Source organism: Pelophylax lessonae (assembly GCF_965119305.1).
Source record: "Pelophylax lessonae genome assembly, chromosome: 3".
NCBI lineage: Eukaryota > Metazoa > Chordata > Amphibia > Anura > Ranidae > Pelophylax > Pelophylax lessonae.
This window is the reverse complement of record NC_138770.1, coordinates 37,991,487-38,012,792: the sequence shown is the minus strand read 5'-3', so window position 1 is coordinate 38,012,792 and position 21,306 is coordinate 37,991,487. Positions and strand designations below refer to the sequence as shown.

General features: G+C 47.0%; 2 protein-coding genes across 2 annotated transcripts in view; one reads left to right on the top strand and one right to left on the bottom strand.

Moving 5' to 3' along the window:
- LOC309550283 (uncharacterized protein) overlaps positions 1-21,306 on the bottom strand; it is a 1,519,274-nt gene that overhangs the window by 461,594 nt on the left and 1,036,374 nt on the right.
- On the top strand, positions 8,168-9,348 carry LOC309550740 (uncharacterized protein). The gene has a single exon (XM_082251078.1). It carries the CDS (start codon positions 8,215-8,217, stop codon positions 9,217-9,219), a length of 1,005 nt encoding a protein of 334 aa, XP_082107204.1. The 5' UTR covers positions 8,168-8,214; the 3' UTR covers positions 9,220-9,348.

Below are 21,306 nucleotides of genomic sequence, written 5' to 3'. Positions count from 1 at the left end.
CCCCCTTGGTGGAAGTGGAGATGACCCATCTATAAGGATATACAGTACATACACATAGTTACATAGTTAGTGAGGTTAAAAAAGACACCAGTCCATCCAGTCCAACATATGATGAGTGTGTGCGCGTGTTTATGCCAATAAGACCTCAAATACCCCTGTATGTTGTGGTCGTTAAGGTGCCCATCTAATCGTTTTTTTGAAACTATCGATGCTCCTCACTGATATCACTGTTGTGGTAGAGAATTGCACATCCTTACTGCTCTTATGGTATAGAACCCTTTACGCAGTTTAAAGTTAAACCGCTTCTCTTCTATCTTTAGCGAATGGCCACGAGTCCTTTTATATTCCCTTTCACTGAATAGTTTGTTCCCTATGCTAGGGTCACCAGTACGGTATTTGTACATTGATATCATATCCCCCCTCAAGCGTCTCTTCTCCAGAGAGAATAAGTTCAATGCTTGCAGTCTTTCCTCACAGCTGAGACACTCCAGTCCCTTTATGGCCGTGTTCACACTACGAGACGTTTCTCGAGGGCTGCAGTTCCTCTGAGCACCACAAGGTGGTGAGCTCACTTCTACCCAGACAGGAAGTCTCTATGGAAGACAGACAGGAAGTGATTACATGTACACACAGGAAGCTCCATGAAGTACACTACGAAGTACGTTACTAGAAATGGAAGCAGAGGAGGTAATAAGATCTTATTTTCTATTTACACCCAGTAACCCCCCCGTCATGTCCGTCCTCTTCCTCCATAGTCACTGTGACATCTTTTATCTCCAGCAGATGATGATACACACATATATAGTGTGGAAACCTAGATTAACCCCTTCAGGGGCAGAACATTCATTGTGGAGATGTGTCATCTTTCCCACCAATGACTTTCTCACCTCATCAGTCTATACTTATGCATTATATAACTTTTATTAGTGGTGGGAGGTTTTTTAGGGAGATTGAATTATGAATGCCCTTATTTTATAAGATTCATATGGGAAGAATGTAATTTGTAGTAAATGTCCTGAAAAAGTATTTTTCCATAATGATCCCAGTCTCAGATATTCATCCTAAAATGTGAGCAGTAAAGACCCTGGAGAAATGATTCTGTGTGAACAGAAACCTCACACAGCGCCTCCTCCCAATGTCCCTCCAATCAGAGTCAGAGAATCCTATGACATCACACTGACCTCACAGCTCCTCCTCCCAATGTCCCTCCAATCAGAGTCAGTGAGTCCTATGACATCACACTGACCTTACCGCTCCTCCTCCCAATGTCCCTCCAATCAGAGTCAGTGAGTCCTATGACATCACACTGACCTTACAGCTCCTCCTCCCAATGTCTCTCCAATTAGAGTCAGAGAATCCTATGACATCACACTGACCTCACAGCTCCTTCTCACAATGTCCCTCCAATCACAGTCAGAGAATCCTATGATATCACACTGACCTTACAGCTCCTCCCTCCATTGTCCCTCCAATCAGAATCAGAGAGTCATATGACATCAAACTGACCTCACAGCTCCTCCTCCCAATGTCCCTCCAATCACAGTCAGAGAATCCTATGATATCACACTGACCTTACAGCTCCTCCCTCCAATGTCCCTCCAATCAGAATCAGAGAGTCATATGACATCACACTGACCTCACAGCTCCTCCTCACAATGTCCTTCCAATCAGAGTCAGAGAGTCCTATGACATCACACTGACCTTACAGCTTCTCCCTCCAATGTCCCTCCAATCACAATCAGAGAGTCATATGACATCACACTGACCTCACAGCTCCTCCTCCCAATGTCCCTCCAATCAGAGTCAGTGAGTCCTATGACATCACACTGACCTCACAGCTCCTCCTCACAATGTCCTTCCAATCAGAGTCAGAGAGTCCTATGACATCACACTGACCTTACAGCTTCTCCCTCCAATGTCCCTCCAATCAGAGTCGAGAGTCCTATGACATCACACTGACCTTACAGCTTCTCCCTCCAATGTCCCTCCAATCAGAGTCGAGAGTCATATGACATCACACTGACCTCACAGCTCCTTTTTCCAATGTCCTCTAAACAGAGACTCCCGTGACATCACACTGACCTTACAGCACCTCCTCCCAATGTCCTGCTATCTGGTTCTTTTCTATATTTTTACAATGCATTTAGGATGTTTGGAGGACCTTTGACATCCTCACCTGCAAAGCAAGACTGTTGGACATGTGTTGTATGCAGGGCCGGCCTTTGGGGTGTGTGAGCTGTGCGGCCGCACAGGGTGCCATGGGCAACAGGGGTGCCGTGCGGCCATCACAGCTCACAGTCAGCTGCTCCTGATGATCAGGCCGCACAGCGGGAGGTAAGCAGGGACCGCGGTCTAGACAGGGTTAACACAGGCCGCGGCCGTCGCTTACCTCCCACTGTGCGGCTATGCCTGTGTCACCTACGGACTGCAGGGCTGAGCTGTGTATGTCTCACACAGCTCAGCCTCACAGAGCCGCCGACGCTGCCAGATCCCCTCCTCCTCTCTGTCTGCAGGGATGCCAGAGGAGAGAGATCTTCAGCTCCTCCTCCTTCCATCCCTTCTCCTCCTGGTCTGCCCTGCCCACATCCCCCACATGGGGATGTGTGGGCGGGAAGTTTAAACAGAAGGAAAGAAAAACTGCAGACGTCCTGAGGCTCCATTCTGTGGTAAGTAAGCTTTCTCCTGCCTCAGTATAAAACAAATGTAAGGGGGCTCTGTGTGGGGGGGGGTCTCTGATGTAAGGGGGGCTCTGTGTGTGTGTGTGTGGGGTCTCTGATGTAAGGGGGGCTCTGTGTGTGTGTGGGGTCTCTGATGTAAGGGGGGCTCTGTGTAGGGGGGTCTCTGATGTAAGGGGGGCTCTGTGTGTGGGGGGTCTCTGATGTAAGGGGGGCTCTGTGGGGGGGGGTATTTAAAGTAAGAGGGGGCTCTGTGGGGGGTCTCCGATGTAAGGGGGGCTCTGTGGGGGGGTCTCTGATGTAAGAGGGGGCTCTGTGGGGGTCTCTGGTGTAAGAGGGGGCTCTGTGGGGGGTCTCTGATGTAAGAGGGGGTTCTGTGGGGGGGGGTCTCTAATGTAAGAGGGGGCTCTGTAGGGGGGTCTCTGATGTAAGAGGGGGCTCTGTGTGTGTGGGGGGTCTCTGATGTAAGAGGGGGCTCTGTGTGTGTGGGGGGTCTCTGATGTAAGAGGGGGCTCTGTGGGGGGTCTTTGAGGTATAAGGGGCTCTGTGTGTGGGGGGGTCTCTGATGTAAGAGGGGGCTCTGTGGGGGGGTCTCTGATGTAAGAGGAGGCTCTGTGCGGAGTTCTCTGATGTAAGGGGGGTTCTGTTTGTGTGGGGGGTCTCTGTGGGGGGTCTCTGAAGTAAGACGGGGCTCTGTGCGGGGTTCTCTGATGTTAAGGGGGGTTGTGTGTGAGGGGGCTCTGTGGGGAGTCTCTGATGTAAGAGGGGGCTCTGTGGGGGGTCTCTGATTTAAGGGGGGCTCTTTGGGGGGGTCTCTGATGTAAGAGGGGGCTCTGTGGGGGGTCTCTGATGTAAGAGGGGGCTCTGTGTGGGGTTCTCTGATGTAAGGGGGGTTCTGTTTGTGTGGGGTCTCTGATGTAAGAGGGGGCTCTGTGCGGGGTTCTCTGATGTAAGGGGGGCTCTGTGTTTGGGGGGGGTTCCATGGGGGGGCTAAGGGGGGTCTCTGATGTAATAGGTTGCTCTGGGGGGGTCTCTGATGTAAGGGGGGTCTCTAATGTAAGGGGGGCTAAGTTATTAGTGATCATAAAAAAGTTCCAAGAATAGTCCAATGAAGTGCAAGAAAATGTGTACAAAAGTGCAAATAAATATTTATGGTGACAAATCTTCAACAGAAGGTGTGCGCCAAAAAAGCTCCCTATGTGGTGCTTCCACCAATCACCCCAAACTGTCTCACCAGACTTAAATAAAAGCCGATGTATTTTATGGAATCATGCTATGTTGATTAATTTTTCTGCACATTGTAGAGGTTGTTATTTATTACTAGTGGTATATGATATGTATACTGTAGCAGCCATGCAGATTTAATTATCAATTTAGCACTGTGCCCTTTTTACAACAGAAACAGATTTGGGGGACATATTTATATATCATTTTAGGGTAAATACTTAGAGTATTTTTGCGCTGATTTTTTCCCTGTTTTTATCTAGCTGCTGCACCCACTTGCAGTCAATTAGCAGAAATTATACTCTTAAATCGTTTTTCAATAGATACAGCCATGTTTAGGGGGGCGAGGGGTGAGGATGGGGGGGGGGGGGCGCCATAGGATTAGCTCGCACAGGGCGCCTGAACACCTAAGGCCGGCCCTGGTTGTATGTAACGATATCAGAATGCCTGGAACAAGGTTTTAACCTGTGTAGTGTGAGGGTCCTGTGTGGGTAAATCATACCTCAGCCTGAAGTGGGGCTTTGATAAATAGAGACCTAAATAGTGAAATGAGGAGGATTCTGGGAGGTCACATTAAATCACTGCTATCTCTATTATTAAAATACAGACCTGACTGGAGAGGTGAGGAGGATTAACGGAATTTTTTTTGATTGTGCTATTCAAATATAGATTTTCTAAAAAGAAATTAAATTTAACCGTCACATTGCCTCCATCTCCCTCCCTAATAGGATAGAGAAATTAAAAAAAAAAAAGATTTCAGAAGTCACCAGAGAGATCATTGAGGAGAGGTGAGCGGTGCTGGGAATTCTGGGACATTATCCAGTAACAGACAAGGGATGTGTCTGGATGGTGACTGTATCATTGTGTGTGTCAGGTTCCTATAAGGCAGGGGCGGGGAACCTTTTCTCTGCCGAGGGCCATTTGGGTATTTATAAAATCATTAGGGGGCCGTACAAAATTATCAACTTAAAATGTGCCTGTTATATTTGGTTTAAACATTTAATTAACTCACCCCTAATGTGATGGCTGAAACTGCTTCTCTTTGGTGAGGTGTGTGATGTTAGCTGGTATTGATGATGTTGCTACTCGCAACTGGTTTTCCAGGTTTGCGTTGGTCAGTCTGGAGCACAGCCGACTCTTTTGTGGTGGTACGTTTTGAAAAGAACTGCTGGTGGGTACAACTGGTGGGTATAGCTGGCTGGTACTGCTGTGGGTACTGCTGGCTTGTACTGTGGGTAGTGCTGACTCAGGCTGGTACTGTGCTGTAGGTACTGCAGGCTGGTACTGCTGGCTCTGGCTGGTACTGCTGGCTCTGGCTGGTACTGCTGGCTCTAGCTGGTGGCGCGAAATGCTGGTTAGCAGCGGCGCCGCGCTGGAGGAAGAGACGATGTTTCCTGTATTGGTCACAGGCGGAGTGCATTTGAAATCACTCCGCCTGTGACTCACCAAGACTGTCAGAACAGAGCCAGAACTATACAGGAAGCATCGGCTCTGATCTGACAGATCAGCTGAGAGACACAGACTCAGCTGCATGGGGGGCCGGACCAACTGACTTTGAGGGCCTTATACGGCCCCTGGGCCATAGGTTCCCCACCCCTGCTATAAGGTGTCAGGATGTCACTGTCTATTTATCCATGGAGGAGTAGGAGTATTTAGAAGGACACAAGGATCTCTACAAGGACATCATGATGGAGAATCAGCCGCCCCTCACATCACCGGGTAAGAGGAGACTTTATTGTAAAGGAGAGAGCAGTATGGAGGCTCCACCTAGATCCCCCATCATCTGATAAACACATAGAAACAATGTTTTATTATATCTTTCAGAGTGGAAACCTCGGGGATTATAATATTGTTGTTAAAGAAGAGTATAAAGAGGAGGATGAGGAGTATGGAGTGATGGAGGAGTTTTCAGAAGGACACAAGGATATGATGGAGCCACCTAATACCAGGAACCCACCAAAGAGATATCCCCGTCCCCTGTATTCCCGGGATTCCACACAGGAAGATCACACCATCCCTCACCATTACAAGGTTGGTGGGAGGGAGCATCTAGAACAGTGGTTCTCAACCTGTGGGTCGCAACCCCTTTGGGAGTCAAACGACCCGTTCACAGGGGTCGCCTAAGACTATCGGAAAAAACATATTTCCGATGGTCTTAGGCAGGGAACGCACTGCGGCATCGATACCTGGGGAAAAAATGGCCGTGGCCGGCCCGACAGGTACACTACGCATGCACCGCCGCTGCTCGGGAAAGCCCGTACAGGCCCAGCTATTCTCGGGCAGGTGGCACATGCGCGGTGATATGTTGGCGCCGGGCTGCGGCTTTTTTAAATGCAAGGTGCATCACCAAACGGTAAGTGAGACCCCTCTGCTGTACCATGCCTGCAACACTACATCTTCTGGACTATGCCTGCAGCACTGCCTCTCCTGTACCATACCCACATCTCTGCATGTACCATGCGCTCAGCCCTGCATGTACCATGCCCACAGCCCTGCATCTCCTACACCATGCCCGTGGCCCCTGCATTTCCTGCACTATGCCTGTGGCCCCTGCACCATGCCGGCAGCCCCTGCATCTGCACTATGCCTGCAGCCCCTGCATCTCCTGTACCATGCCCGTTAGCCCCTGCATCAATTTGTAACAATGAAAATACATCCTGCATATCAGATATTTACATTACAATTTATAACAGTAGCAAAATTACAGTTATGAAGTAGCAACGAAAATAATTTTATGGTTGGGGGTCACCACAACATGAGGAACTGTATTAAAGGGTCGCGGCATTAGGAAGCTTGAGAACCACTGATCTAGAACATGGACTCGTGGTGACAATGTGTAAATTTCTTAAGTGATGTTACAAGATTAAAGCTCATGTCTTACAGCTTATATTTTTAATCATTCTCTTGGTTTAGGGTGAAGATCTGATAGATATAAAAGTTGAGGTTAAAGCAGAAGAAGAAGAGACGTATGCGAGGGATGATCAGCAGTCTATGGAGGAGGATGGAATAACGGGAACATTTATAGAGGAGGACACTCCTACAGAGATCAGCACAGGTGGGTCATTAACACTAAATACATTCCTCCACCCATACTGCTCACTGATTGGTCCAGAGTAGGGCGGGGACTGGGTGACATCAACCTGTAATACCCTGGTCACTTTCCTGAGCTGTGTTCCCCGTCCTGTATTCCTGTATTTCTCTCGGATAATCTTCCTTCTCTGTGCTGCAGACACAATTTATGTATCTAGACTGGATTTATGGAGATTCTGGGGTTCAGCTGGCAGAAAAACGGTAATTTTCACCATAGACAATGCTGGACCTTGGCACCTGATGTGCTTTGGGTCTTCTGCCCCATGCCCAGGTCTAGCAAGATCTCTGACAGAAAAATTCTCCCAGGATTACTGGTACTGTTATTTGCTGGCTGTGCCGGGTGGAAAGATATGTCTGTATCGTCTCAGACCCAAGTCACTGAGTGCAGTCTCAGGAGATGGGAGGCAGCGGGGTGGGACCTCTGCAACTTAAAGTGAGCATTTAAGCTTCCAATGATTACTGAATACCGATATTATGAACCCTGACCCTTATGCTGTATACTCTATGTTGTACATTACATACTACTGACCCCTGCAGTATATGCATTTGTTGTCCATAAAATCATTCTGATACTGTATAGTCCTAACTTCTGTATCCTATTTAATAAGTTGTACATTACATAGTCCTTACTTGTTTTGCACCCATTTACCCCAGCTGGACATTTTATATCTGATAATTTGATTGAAGCACAGCATTTTACATGTTGATAATGATGTGATCAGATCTTTAAACTTTGGAACCTTAAACAGAAAGTGATAATGAGGGAGGAGTCAGTAATTCAATGATGGTGGTCTTCAGGATCAGTCCAGTCTTCATCTTGGTTGTTCTCCCCCCATCCTCCCTCTCTGACCTCTGGTGGGGCTCAGCCCTGCTGTTATTCATGACTGAATCATGGACTAAATAAGGAAGAGCAATACTTTGCATGTTGGGAAGATGGCAATGAGTGACAGAGGGGGTGGGGACACTCGTCCTATAATCCCCTCATCACTGTCACTCCTATAAAAGACAGTTCTCGTTGTTTCCTCACTCTCTGACTAAGGTCCATGAATAAAGAAATGAACTGGTAGGAGATCAGAGGACCCATTTACTAGTTACCTTGAGGGTGGAATTGTAAGATCCTCAGAGACAAAGCTGCCTGATGTTGACTAAGTCCTGGTTTAGGGGAACCAATCTGCTCATGTCTAGTAATAATCTTTGTATTTCTATTTTAGTAGATGGACGGGAGATGAGGAAAACCTCAGAGGATTGTCTCACTTTGTCTCCAGACTGTAAAGTAGAAGATGAGGACATCACACAGTATAGTCCAGGAGAAAACCCGGCTACCTCAAATGTCCATCCGGCACCACACAGTGTAGATGGGCCATCGTATTCCTCTTATCCTGAGGAACCTCAGACTGTGAGGGACGGTGCCGGACCATCATATTCCTCTTATCTAGAGGAACCTCAGACTGTGAGGGACAGTGCCGGACCATCGTATTCCTCTTATCCTGAGGAACCTCAGACTGTGTGGGACGGTGCCGTCCTTTCAACAGATAAGAGGTTTTCATGTACTGAGTGCAAGAAGTGTTTCCATTCTAAATCCAAATTTGATGTGCATAAAAGAACTCACACGGGGGAAAAACCATATTCCTGTCCTGAGTGTGGAAAATGTTTTTCTCAAAAGTCTTATCTTCAAATACATCAGAGGTTCCACACAGGTGAGAAGCCATATTCCTGTCCTGAGTGTGGAAAATGTTTTTCAGAAAATTCTAATCTTAAAAAACATCAGAGGTCTCACACAGGGGAGAAACCTTATTCATGTCCTGAGTGCGGGAAATGTTTTTCACAAAAGTTCCATCTTTACATACATCAGAGATCTCACACAGGGGAGAAGCCATATTCCTGCTCCGAGTGCCGGAAATGTTTTATACAAAAATCGGAGCTTGTCACACATCAGCGATCTCACACGGGGGAGAAGCCGTATTCCTGTCCTGAGTGCGGGAAATGTTTTTCAAAGAAGTTCAATCTTTACACACATCAGAGATCTCACACGGGGGAGAAGCCACTTTTCTGTTCTGAGTGCGGGAAATGTTTTTCGCAGAGGTCCAATCTTAACAAACATCAGAGATCTCACGCGGGGCAGAAGCCACTTTCTTGTCCTGAGTGCGGGAAATGTTTTTCGCAGAAGTCCACTCTTTACAAACATCAGAGATCTCACACGGGGCAGAAGCCACTTTCCTGTCCTAAGTGAGGGAATTGTTACTGAAGTCCTGTCTTCCTGTACATCAGGGATCCCACACAACCCTCGAAGTGTATCAGTGCCTTGAGTGCGGGAAATGTCTTCTATATGAATGTTGGTGGACATGTGGGGAAGAAGCACACCCTGATATACATCTCAGATATACTCCATGGCTGATCATCATCATGTAAGAACTTGACAAATCAAAAGTGCCCATTTTGAAGGCTTATGTGCAAGTTTTTAGCCATAAAAAGGGTGCGGGAGCCCGGCTACTGCCCTGAAGGACATGTACCAATGCACAAAAAAACTTTTAAAAAATATATTTTTTAAAGGAGCAGTGATTTTAATGATGCTTAAAGTGAAACAATAAAAATGAAAAAAATCTTTAAAATGTAGTGACTGGGGGGTCCCCTTAGTCTGCCATCCGTACCATGTATAGAACCTGCTGCAGCAAAAAGAACATTTATAAAGAAAAAAAAATACATTAAATTGATTTTCCCCGCAAGATTTCTTTATTTGGACAAACTGGAATGTACATAGTTACATAGTTACATAGTAGGTGAGGTTGAATAAAGACAATAGTCCATCCAGTTCAACCTGTGTAGGTGTGTGTGGCTGTAATCATCTCACATACCCCTGAATGTTCTGATCCTTGAGATGTACGTCTAATAGTCTTTTGAAAGCCACCATACTACCCGCAGAAACCACCTCTTGTGGTAGAGAATTCCACAATCTTGTAGCCCTTACAGTAAAGAACCCCCCACGTTGCCTGAGATTAAAACGCTTCTCCTCTAATCGCATTGTATGCCCCCGAGTCCTCATGCAATCCCTTCGACTGAACAGCTTTTTTTCTAAGCTCAGATCCCCATTGAGATATTTAAAAATTGCTATCATGTCCCCCCTCAAGCGTCTCTTCTCCAGGGAGAATAAATCAAGCGTTTGCAGACGCTCCTCATGTAGACGCTGGGCATGTGGGTGGCAGTGATTGTATTTTTTTTCTCATTGCAGCAGCTGGGGCAGATAAATTTGCCTGCTATACTCTAAAGCTGGAGGTGCGCTACTGGCAGACGTGTTGCAAGGACCTGTGACACCCTTTGCTTTACCATCATCCCTGTCAGTGGAGGCTTCTGAGAGGCCATGAGGTATAACGGGGTGAACATGAAAGGTGAGGAGTGAAGAAAATAATAATTATGTCCCTTGTGTGTGGCTTTCAGGTGCTCTTTCCAATGGACTGGGAGGTGGTGGAAAGTTAAATGCCTTGTCAAGTATGTGGTACCCAAATAGCTGGTGTTTTTGCTACACTTGATATGCTTGCAGCAGAAATTGCAACAGTGCAATTGGCTGCACATTGTGCTAAAAAAGGCCCACACAGCTGAGCTCTGGGAAGTGGGTCGGGAGATAACAGCTCTACAATCGGATGGAATAGAGTGGCTGCTCTCTACTCTTCCATGATGGCTGCCTATAGAGGATATCCTGGCTTGTTGGGGTCGTTTCTCCCCCTCACTTTCCTCCTCTGCTCTATCCGGCACCCAAGCTGCGTCAGTGACCTCATCATCCTCATCATCATCGTCCCCTCCATCCTCATCATCACTGGAGCCAACCTGTCAATATGTTGTGGCTGGGAACATGAATGCCATTTTGTTTACAAGTTTTATCCCCTTTCTGAAGGCTCATGTTCGTACCTTCCTCACCTTCAGAACCAACATCAGAATCAAGTAATGGCTGTGCATCATCAAGGAGCAAGTGGCTGACGCTGTGTTCAAATAGCTGACTCCTCCATGCATTATGCCGGGGCTATGGCTGGAGTAGCTGTGGACAAGGAGGCATAATTGGCAGCTGCAGTGGACTGCGCACTAGTCTATGTTTGGGTGATGGAGGATAAGAAGGATGAGGATGGTTTAGTAAGCCAGTCCACCATCTCCTCTGCATGCTGTGGCTGGATAGCACGGCCAAGATCACTAAATAGAAAAAAACGTGCCCTGCCTGAGGACTTGACCACGTCCACCTTTGCCTGTGTACACACGCTGCTGGCCCCATCATAATGGCATGGGAACATCTGCCTCTCCTTGTTGGCCTCCCAGACATGATGGGGGGTGCTTTTTACCCAGATTTAATAGAAACTATGAAATGCGTGATTGGATGCACTATAGTGACACACTACACTAACACTCTACACCCAGAGTCACACTGACTCACTAGTAGCAAACTGAGCCCTGCCCTATCTATCTAATTCCTTTGGGAAGGAACCTTTTATAGTGTGGGTGGGACTATGAGAACAGTAATTGGACAACGTCATCATCACTTTGTCCAATTAGTGCTCTGTGCCCTGATTGGCAAAGCCTGGTACCTGACCAGTGGTCAGGTGCATTGCTTCATCCAATTAAGGTCCTAGAATGCACTGTGCTGAGCGCCCCGAAAAATAAGGTGTCCGCTGAATGGGCGAACAGGCGAGGTTCGGGCCAAACTTTTGCCCGGCCCGAATCGTTAGTCCAACTCTATTTGCCAGACATGGTTTCATACTAATATCTGGGATCATACTCATGCATTTTTGAGTAGAGGATACAAGTTAAAGTACATGTAAACTCTCATCTTGTAAAACAACCCATTGAGTTTAAAATGAAAGGGAAAACATTTGTACATAGATTTAAAAAAAAAAAAACCTTTATGAATACATTTTTAGCCCTTTTTTCATAAGTGATGACATTCCGTCTGTTCTGAGCTGCATAGGCTGGGGGAGGAGAAACAGCAGTACACTGGTCTTCCTAGTGAATAGATGGGAGGGGGGGGGGCACATTAGGACAGGTCTGATCATTGGAGGAGAGCAGGCTAAGTTTCCAGCACAGCTAGAGAACTGACTGTGCTGCAATGCCTAGCGTGGTCAGTTTTCAATAGGAGAGCAGAGGGACTGCAGGATCGCCTGGGATTTCACATGAAGGAAGCAATACAAAGAGAATAAGAGACTTTCATGTTTGATCCTGTCTTTTCTGAACCTCCCCTTCTTCCACAGTTCCCAGTCCATCTCCTGATAGAACAGAGCCTTGAGGGCACTCCGCACATGCTCAGTTTGGTGTGTATTGCTATAGAGTTTTTTTTTTTTGCGGGGGGGGGGGGGACTGCATGTATTCAGCACAGGACCAATTAGCACTTTTCAGACAGAGGGTCACAGGTCCTGCAGCCTCATAGGACAGTTAAAGAGTAAAATGAAAACTCCTCCTACAAGCTTTAACCAGACACTGATAGAAGTCACAAGATTGCTATATACTGCTGATGAGAAAAGATATTCAGCAGTTTAGATTTATTAAAATAATTGCATTCCCATGTTCTGTGTACTGTGGGAGACCAGATATAGTGAATGCAGGCTCTTGGGTTTAATAACACTTTAACCACTTCACTTCCAAAAGAGTTTACCTCCTTCATGACCAGCCTAGCTGACCATTGCAAGGCTCCTCTAAATGGCTGGAAAGGAGGGAAATCACCTATGGCAACCCTTCCTCCGCCTGCAAACCAAGTTCCTCAGCAGCCGGCACCTGCAGTTCCTGGTGCCAAGCCATTCCTGACTGATAACCGCAGATGTTACACCTGTGGAAAACTCAGCCATCTCTGGACGCAGTGCCCCGAGCAGAAGAAGACAACATCATCTGGCCAACCGGCCAGCAACCCTTCCTCTGTGCTGTTTGTCAGTGGAAAACCTCAGGGAACCAATGCCAACTTGCAGCCAGTCATCGTAGGCAACCAGACTGTAACTGGGTTTTGTGACACCGGAGCTGAAGTCACATTGGTCAGACCACAGGTGATAGACGAAACCGACATCATCTCAGAAAGGTTTCTTACACTCACCGGAGTTGGGGGCACCTGTTCCCGCATACCCCGTGCCTATGTGTTCATGGATTGGGGTGCAGGAAGTGGGATGAGAGGTGGGAATCTCTGAGAAAATCCCCATTGCGGTGTTGTTGGGTGCCAATTTAGGGACGCTTGACTCATATTATGCCCCTGCTGAGGACACCCCCACGGAACCCTCTGGACTACCCAAGGTACAGATGTGGGTTTACTATCTGGGCAACTTGGGTAGAGTAGTGTGGAAATACAAAGTCCTCCTCCTTTTAAGGAAGGAGAGGAGACCCCCTTGCCTGTGAAGCTAACAGATGTATGTTGCAATAATGGTACAACTGTAAAGGGTAAATGTGATGATGTGATGCATGGCCAATATTGGTGGTAACTTGCAGTGCTGCAAGGGCAGCTGAGATACAGGCCCTGGTCGCAGAACAGCAGGAGGAAGTCTCTGGGCCCTCTGCATGTTCTGACCCAGTGGACTCCACCTCTGTTGAGCCTCAGCTGGTCTTTGTTTGCCACAGGACTGCTGGCTGGGACTTGTTGTTCCACTTTTGAGACAGCACTGCAGACAGACCAAACACTAGAACAGCTCAGGAATGACAAACAAAAGGTCTACTGGGACAAAGGAAAACTGTACAGAGAGGGTTTGCCCGCAGAGGGGAATGAGATTGACATAGGTAGGAGGCAGTTTGTTGTACCCAGTCGATTCAGGGGACAGTTGCTAACAGTGGCTCATTAGATTCCCCTAGCAGGACACTTGGGGATCACTAAGACCCGGGGGCGGTTGATAAATAACTTTGCTTGCTGACATAGCTGACTACTGTCGGTCCTGTGCTACCTGCCAGTGGGTTGGCAAGGTAGAAGATGTACACAGGGCTCCACTAAAACCCGTGCCTGTGATTAACGAATCTTTAAGAGGGTGGCAGTGGATATCATTGGGCCTCTAGCCATTCCTAGCAGTTCAGGCAAACATTATATACTGACAGTTGTCGACTATGCCATGCATTATCCAGAGGCTGTGGCTCTCTGCTCCCTCCGAGCAGACAAGGTTGCTGATGCTCTGCTGGGGATCTTTACCAGAGTGGGATTTCCGGCCCAGCTCATCAGTGATCAAGGCCCCCAGTTTGTGTCTGACTTAATGCAAGCTCTTTGTCAGAAAACACAGATGATGCATATCATGGCCAGTCCTTATCATCCACAAACGGCTTGTGCGAGCGTTTTTCAATGGTACCCTGAAACAAATATTGCGCACCTTTGTGGAGTCCCAGGGAAAGGACTGGGAACGATATCTGCCTCATCCGCTGTTTGCTTACAGAGAGGTGCCCCAGGAGTCGACAGGCTTTTCACCATTTGAACTTCTGTACGGATATAGGGTAAGAGGGCCCCTGGACCTAATCCATGAGACCTGGGACAGCAACATTGCTGACCCAGAGGTCCCTGTTGTGGAATACGTCCTAATATTCAGAGACAAGATGGAGACACTGGTGAGAATTGTATGGGAAAACATGACACAGGCCCAGACCAGGCAGAAATGTTGGTATGACCGTAATGCTAGGGAGCAGACATATAACGTCGGTCAGCAGGTGTATGTTCTGCTTCCCCTGTGGCAGAACAAACTTCAAGCAGCAGGGAAGGCCCGTACACCATCACCCTCCATTTGAATGATGTCACCTACTTGGTCAGGTTAGGAGAAGGGAGCAGACGGCAGAAAGCCCACCGTGAGTACACGGCCTATGTCCTGCCGGTCTGCAGATGGCCGGGGGCCTGAGGAGGCTGATCCACTTCGAGACCTGCTAGCTGACATCAGGGAGGTAGACTTGGAACTCCAGATAAACTCCATTCTTACTCCCACTCAGGTACCTGGGCTGAAAAGAGTGCTGGCAGTATATGGTAGCAGGTTTACGGAAAAACCTAGGAGGACACACCTCGCTGTCCACCAGGTGGATACAGGGGCATACCTTCCCATTAAACAGTTGGCCTATCATGTCTCTCTGGAGATGCTAGCCAACATGAAAAGGGAGGTGGAGGAAATGCTGCAGCTGGGGGTGATTCAGAAGTCCCACAGTGCCTGGGTGTCCCCAGTAGTCCTGGTCCCCAAAAAGAATCAGACGACCAGGCTCTGTGTGGACTGCTGAATGCTATCACCACTGCAGACGCCTACCCCTTGCCACGGATTGATGAGTTGTTGGATAGGCTGGCGGCTCCCTGCTATATCACAATCATGGATCTGAGCAGAGGGTACTGGAAAATTCCTCTGGCCCCTGAGGCTTGTGAATAGTCAGCCTACATCACCCCATTCGGCTTGTTCGAATTTACCATCATGCTGTTTGGGATGAAGAATGCCCCAGTTACCTTCCAGAGAGTCATGAATGACTTACTGGAGGGGCTGGAAACCTTTGCAGTTGCCTACCTGGATGACATCGCCGTGTTCAGCCCTACCTGGGAAGAACACCTGGTGCACTTGTCACATGTCCTGGACCAACTGACAGCTGCCAATCTGACTGTCAAACCCAGCAAGTGTGAGCTGGCATGACTAATGTCCAGTACTTGGGACACCAGGTAGGCGGAGAGACCCAAGACAGGGAAGGTTGAGGCCATCATGGCCTGGCCTACCCCTCAAACCAAAAAGCAGGGTATGTAATTCCTGGGGACCGCTGACTACTATAGGAAGTTAGTCTGTAACTACAGTAGCCTGGCAAAACCCCAGAGTGACTTAACGAAAAAGAAACTGTCCAAGGTGGTGTCATGGACACCAGAGTGTGAGAGGGCATCTAAGACCTTGAAAGAGGCGCTGGCCAGCGCTCCTGTGCTACAGGCTCCAGACTTCACAAGCCATTTCCTTGTGCAGACTGATGCCTCTGCTTATGGATTGGGTGCAGTCCTGAGCCAGATGGATGATGCCGGAGAGGAACATCCCATCCTCTACCTGAGCTGGAAGCTGCTCCCCAGGGAAGTAGCATACACGTGAATCGAAAAGGAGTGCCTTGCAATCGTGTGGGCTCTCCAGAAGTTGCAAATGTACCTGTATGGACAGCACTTCACTGTGATCACTAATCACAATCCCTTGAGCTGGCTAAAAGGTGTTGCTGGAGAGAATGGCAAACTACTTTGGTGGAGCTTAATTTTTCAGCAATACGATTTCTCCATCCAGCATACGAAAGGTCGCACCCATGGCAATGCTGATGGGTTGTTGTGACAAGCCGAGTCTGCAGGAGTCAGTTGTGTCAGAAGGGAAATGCTGTTTCCCTCCCTTGCAACCACCTGAGAGGGTAGGTGTAATGATATCCCATTCTGGACACACGAAAAGCTGTAGCAAGCGACCATGTTGTTCAGTCATTATAGGTCAGCCATGACAGTCTTGCAGAACAATTAAACATTGCCCCCTCCCTCCCTCCCCGTAATTCATAAAATGCATAGGATTTACACTTCAAAAGAGCCGTTATCTCAACTCAGAGACATAAAAAAAACAGCACTTAGGCCTATGCAGAGCTGTAAACCACTAATTGAGTCCTGACAGGATGTCAGAATTATTGGGGATCGTAAAAGGCAATCATAAAGCTCTGCCAAATTCAAAACTTAACAAATACACACACGATTCATAAATTCAGACAGGAACATGACACATTAACAAAAAGTATATATTTGGATGAGAAATGTCATACTGAATGAATTAAGGTCATACATGGCCACACTAGCACATATAGAAGGGAATATAGTTGTCAGATATTCCCTGGGTGACAAGTTTATCTGAGCTACCCTGTATTTAGTATCTCTGGATGCAAAATTCAATGCTGAACAATAATCTACCAGTTTCAAGAATGCAACCAGTACATATTGGAGGATATGAATAGTGGTATAAAACTATTTATAGAGGAGGGACCTGATATTGTCATAAACCCTGGACAGCCCACAGACACTCCGTTTTATTGGTCAGGGGCATCTGCCAACACCCCTTTGATCCCAGAGAACAAGGAAGATGCCTAACCAGTAGTGAGTTCTCATGGTACCATCAAAGCAGGAACATCTGTCAAGTTTGAGAACTGATAACACCTGGCTCATCGATTGAACTCTGATAACACCCAGGACATTGACTGCAAGTATACTTCCTCTACAATTCTGCCTTATTCTTTTATTGCTGAAATATGTCTTTATTTCTTTGAAACACCCTTTTTTTCCTGTAAATATTTTATTTGCACCAACTTTGACCTTTTTCATTATTAAAACCTTATTTTGAAAAGTGTTAACCTTGTCCCTAAGCTCTTAATGCAAGCTAACAAATAACCTGTCTCTTGAAGAGTGCTACTGTATAGAATAAATCCTCTGAACATACCTGTCTGAGGTGACATTGTGTGTTACAGACGACTATTCTAAAATCATAATTGGTATTTCTATAATTACAAGCTTCCTCCCGCTCGGACCAAAAAGCATTTAAAGGGGTTATTTGCTTAACCACTTCCTGCCCGCCCTATAGGCGATTGACGGCGGGAAAGTGGTTGCATTATCCTGACCGGAAGTCATATGAAGGCGGCAGGATAATGCGCTCGGGGGGCGCACAGGGCGGCGATCGGTAATGCGGCGTGTCACTCTGACACACCGCATCTCCGACCTCTGTAAAGAGCCTACTGACGTAGGCTCTTTACCATGTGACCAGCTGTGACCAATCACAGCTGGTCACATAGTACACAGGAAGAGCCGTTGATCGGCTTTCCTTATTTCGTGTTGAGGAGAGCCGATCTGCGGCTCTCCTGACAGGGGGGTCTGCACTGGTAATAAGATCATTGATTACCAATGCAGACCCTCGGGGGGTGCCACTAGAACCACCAGGGATGCCCAACCATGACCCCAGGGATGCCCACCCATGACCCCAGGGATGGCAATCAGGGCTCAGGGAGCCCACCAGTGCCCTCCCCAATAGTGCTACCCGCCAGGGCCCCCCCATCAGTGCCGCCCACCAGTGCCCATTATTGCCCACTAGTGTCTCCTATCAGTGCCCAGCAGTGCCACCTATCAGTGCCCACCAATGCTGCATACCGGTGCTACCTATAAGTGACTTCTCATCAATTGTATAACATAAGCAAAAAAACATTTTTTTTTTCAAACTTTTCGGTCTTTTTTTTATTTATTTAGCAAAAAAGAAAAAACCTTGCGGTGATCAAATACCACCAAAAGAAAGTTCTATTTGTGGGAAAAAAATGACATAAATTTGGTTTAGGTACAGTGTTGCATGACCGCGCAATTGTCATTCAAAATGCAACAGCGCAAAAAAAAAAATGAAAATTGGCCTGGGCAGGAAGGGGGTGAAAGTGCCCTGTATTGAAGTGGTTAATTAGCCCAGTGGCAATCGCTCACAGGCTGCTGGCACCTAGATTGTGGTCCCGCAAGCTGGAAAATCTTTGTGCAGGGTGCAGTTGAGAGTGGCATTAATATGTAAGTGACAGCAGGGTTTGGGATTGGCCGGTCCTTTGTCACGAGTTAGTGAGGAGAGCAGGGATCTGATACCCATGATTGTCACATAGCCCTCTTTACGAATCTGATGTTTATACCCCCTCTCTCTTTCTTTTCCCTCCCCCCCTTTTTTTTTCTCTTTGCTCTCTATCTCTCCTTTTTTCTTCTCTTCTCTCTCTCCTTGCTTTTCTATTTTTATGGTTCCTTTTTATCAGACCACTTCATAAGGATCCTATTAAACCCTATGAACCACACATAGTGGGACTGATAGGCATGTACAATGCAATATAAACGAGTTCTGATTTTCTGTGCATAACAAATAATTTTAGGTATATAACCTTCTGAACTTAAAGTACCTTTGTCCTAGTTACACTCTGTGGCTTGCAAGCCATCAATGATCCACAGCTATTTTGCATGCCATGGACCTTTAAGGTTCATTGAATAATGATGTATGTTTGTTATGTATGCACTCATCTTTTTACATTCAATAAAAAAAAATGTACCTGGCATCCTACACTAGCAGGGTGCCAAAAAATGAAATACAAAATTTTTAACAAAAGTGTAAATTCAGTGATCTAACAAAATGTTCAGCCATCTCTCCCGTACACAAGGATACCATGTAAGTATGTCTTGGTCACTTGGTGGGAACATGGCAGGACCCAGAAGGGAGCATGTTCTGGCTGTCAATGGCTGAAAACATAGTTTCACACACTGAACAAAATTATAAACCCAACACTTTTGCCCCCATTTTTCATGAGCTGAACTCAAAGATCTAAGACTTTTTCTATGTACACAAAAGGCAGATTTCTCTCAAATATTGTTAACAAATCTGTCTAAATCTGTGTTAGTGAGCAGTTCTCCTTTGCTGAGATAATCCATCCACCTCACAGGTGTGACATATCAAGATGCTGATTAGACAGCATGATTATTGCACAGGTGTGCCTTAGGGTGGTCACAATGAAAGGCCACTCTAAAATGTGCAGTTTTATCACAGCAATATGCCACAGATGTCCCAAGTTTTGAGGGAGCGTGCAATTGGCATGCTGACTGCAGGAATGTCCACCGGAGCTGTTGCCTGTGAATTGAATGTATAGTATATGAAAAGGTGGGAAGAGGGTTCAACATTATGATCATGGCTATAAATAATGGTGGGGGCTTGTCACTATGATGATTAGTATATAGAATGCTGGGGGTTTATTATTATGAGAATGAGTACACAAAATGGTGGGGGCTCATCACTTTGAGGATAAGTATATACTGTAAAATAGTGTGAGTTTATTCATTTAAGGATGAGCATATGAAAAGTTGGGGCTATGAGAATGAGTATATAGAATGATGGGGAGGTTATCACTTTCAAGATGAGTACATGGAAATGTGCAGGCTTCCCACTATAGGAAGTATACTGAATGGTGGAGGCTCTGTTTTGTCACCATTTTGGACTAATATTTGCATGATGTGGCTGTTGCAAAAAAATGGAATATACTGCAGCTGCACTTATTTTCCTGCACATTACTTGCTCCTGACCTGATGGTCCCTTTCCCACGGGATTTCCGATCAGGTCCGCTTGTCAGTTTTTTCAGGTGGACGTGATCGGATGCTCCATGCATCCCAATGGAGCAGGGGATGTCAGCGGTGACATCTTTGCTGACACCCTCCGCTATCCGATCTGTTCCTTTTCGTGAAATCCAGATGGACGGAAACTCTATTTTCCATCCATCTGGAGAATCGAATCGGATAGGATTGGATGAAAACTGACTGTTTTCATCCGATCTCCCATAGAGGAGATAGGGATCTGACAGGTCTCACTCTCCAAAGTAAGCGGAGACGGACTTGTCATCCGCCTGCTCAGCGGGGATTGGCGGATCGATCCCCACTGAGCAAAATGGAGTCCACAGGACGGAAAGACTGTGTAAAAGGACCCGATCTCTGCTCACTATGTGTTAACTACTCCTGACCCCTGTTCCCCTTACTCCTGACCCCTGTCTCCCTGTTCCCCTTACTCCTGACCCCTGTCTTACTGTTCCCCTTACTCCTGACCCCTATCTTTCTGTTCTCCTTACTCCCAACCCCTATCTTTTGGTTCTCCTTACTCCTGACCCCTGTCTTTCTGTTCCCCTTACTCCTGACCCCTGTCTTTCTGTTCTCCTTACTCCCAACCCCTATCTTTTGGTTCTCCTTACTCCTGACCCCTGTCTTTCTGTTCCCCTTACTCCTGACCCCTGTCTTTCTGTTCTCCTTACTCCCAACCCCTATCTTTTGGTTCTCCTTACTCCTGACCCCTGTCTTACTGTTCCCCTTACTCCTGACCCCTATCTTTCTGTTCTCCTTACTCCCAACCCCTATCTTTTGTTTCTCCTTACTCCTGACCCCTGTCTTTCTGTTCCCCTTACTCCTGACCCCTGTCTTTTTGTTCTCCTTACTCCTGACCCCTGCACCCTGTTTGTTACTCACTCCCGACTCCTGAAATCCATGCATTATTTACTCCTGACTTCTGCATTCTGTGCAAAATGTATTGCTAACTAAGGATGGGCGAACGGTTTGGCCCGAACATTTGCCTGTTCACCCGAATTTGCAGGTTTTTCACCACATTGATCACCCTGCAATGCGCTACACAGTGCATTCTGTGCTCCAATTGGGCAAAGCCTTGCCCAATCAGGGCACAGTGTAAGCTGGTTGTTAAGGAGCGGGGCTGGGAAGCCGGCTCCGGCGTCCTTAACAACCAATGAGTCATCAGCTGACAGCTGAATAATGTGACGTCGCGTGACATCAGAAGGGAGTGATGCCACTGAGTGACGTACCTGGGTGACCCTGCCCCTTGCCTAT

Excerpts from the sequence above, each read along its gene's own strand:
- LOC309550740 (XM_082251078.1), top strand. The coding sequence starts at position 8,215 with ATGAGGAAAACCTCAGAGGATTGTCTCACTTTGTCTCCAGACTGTAAA.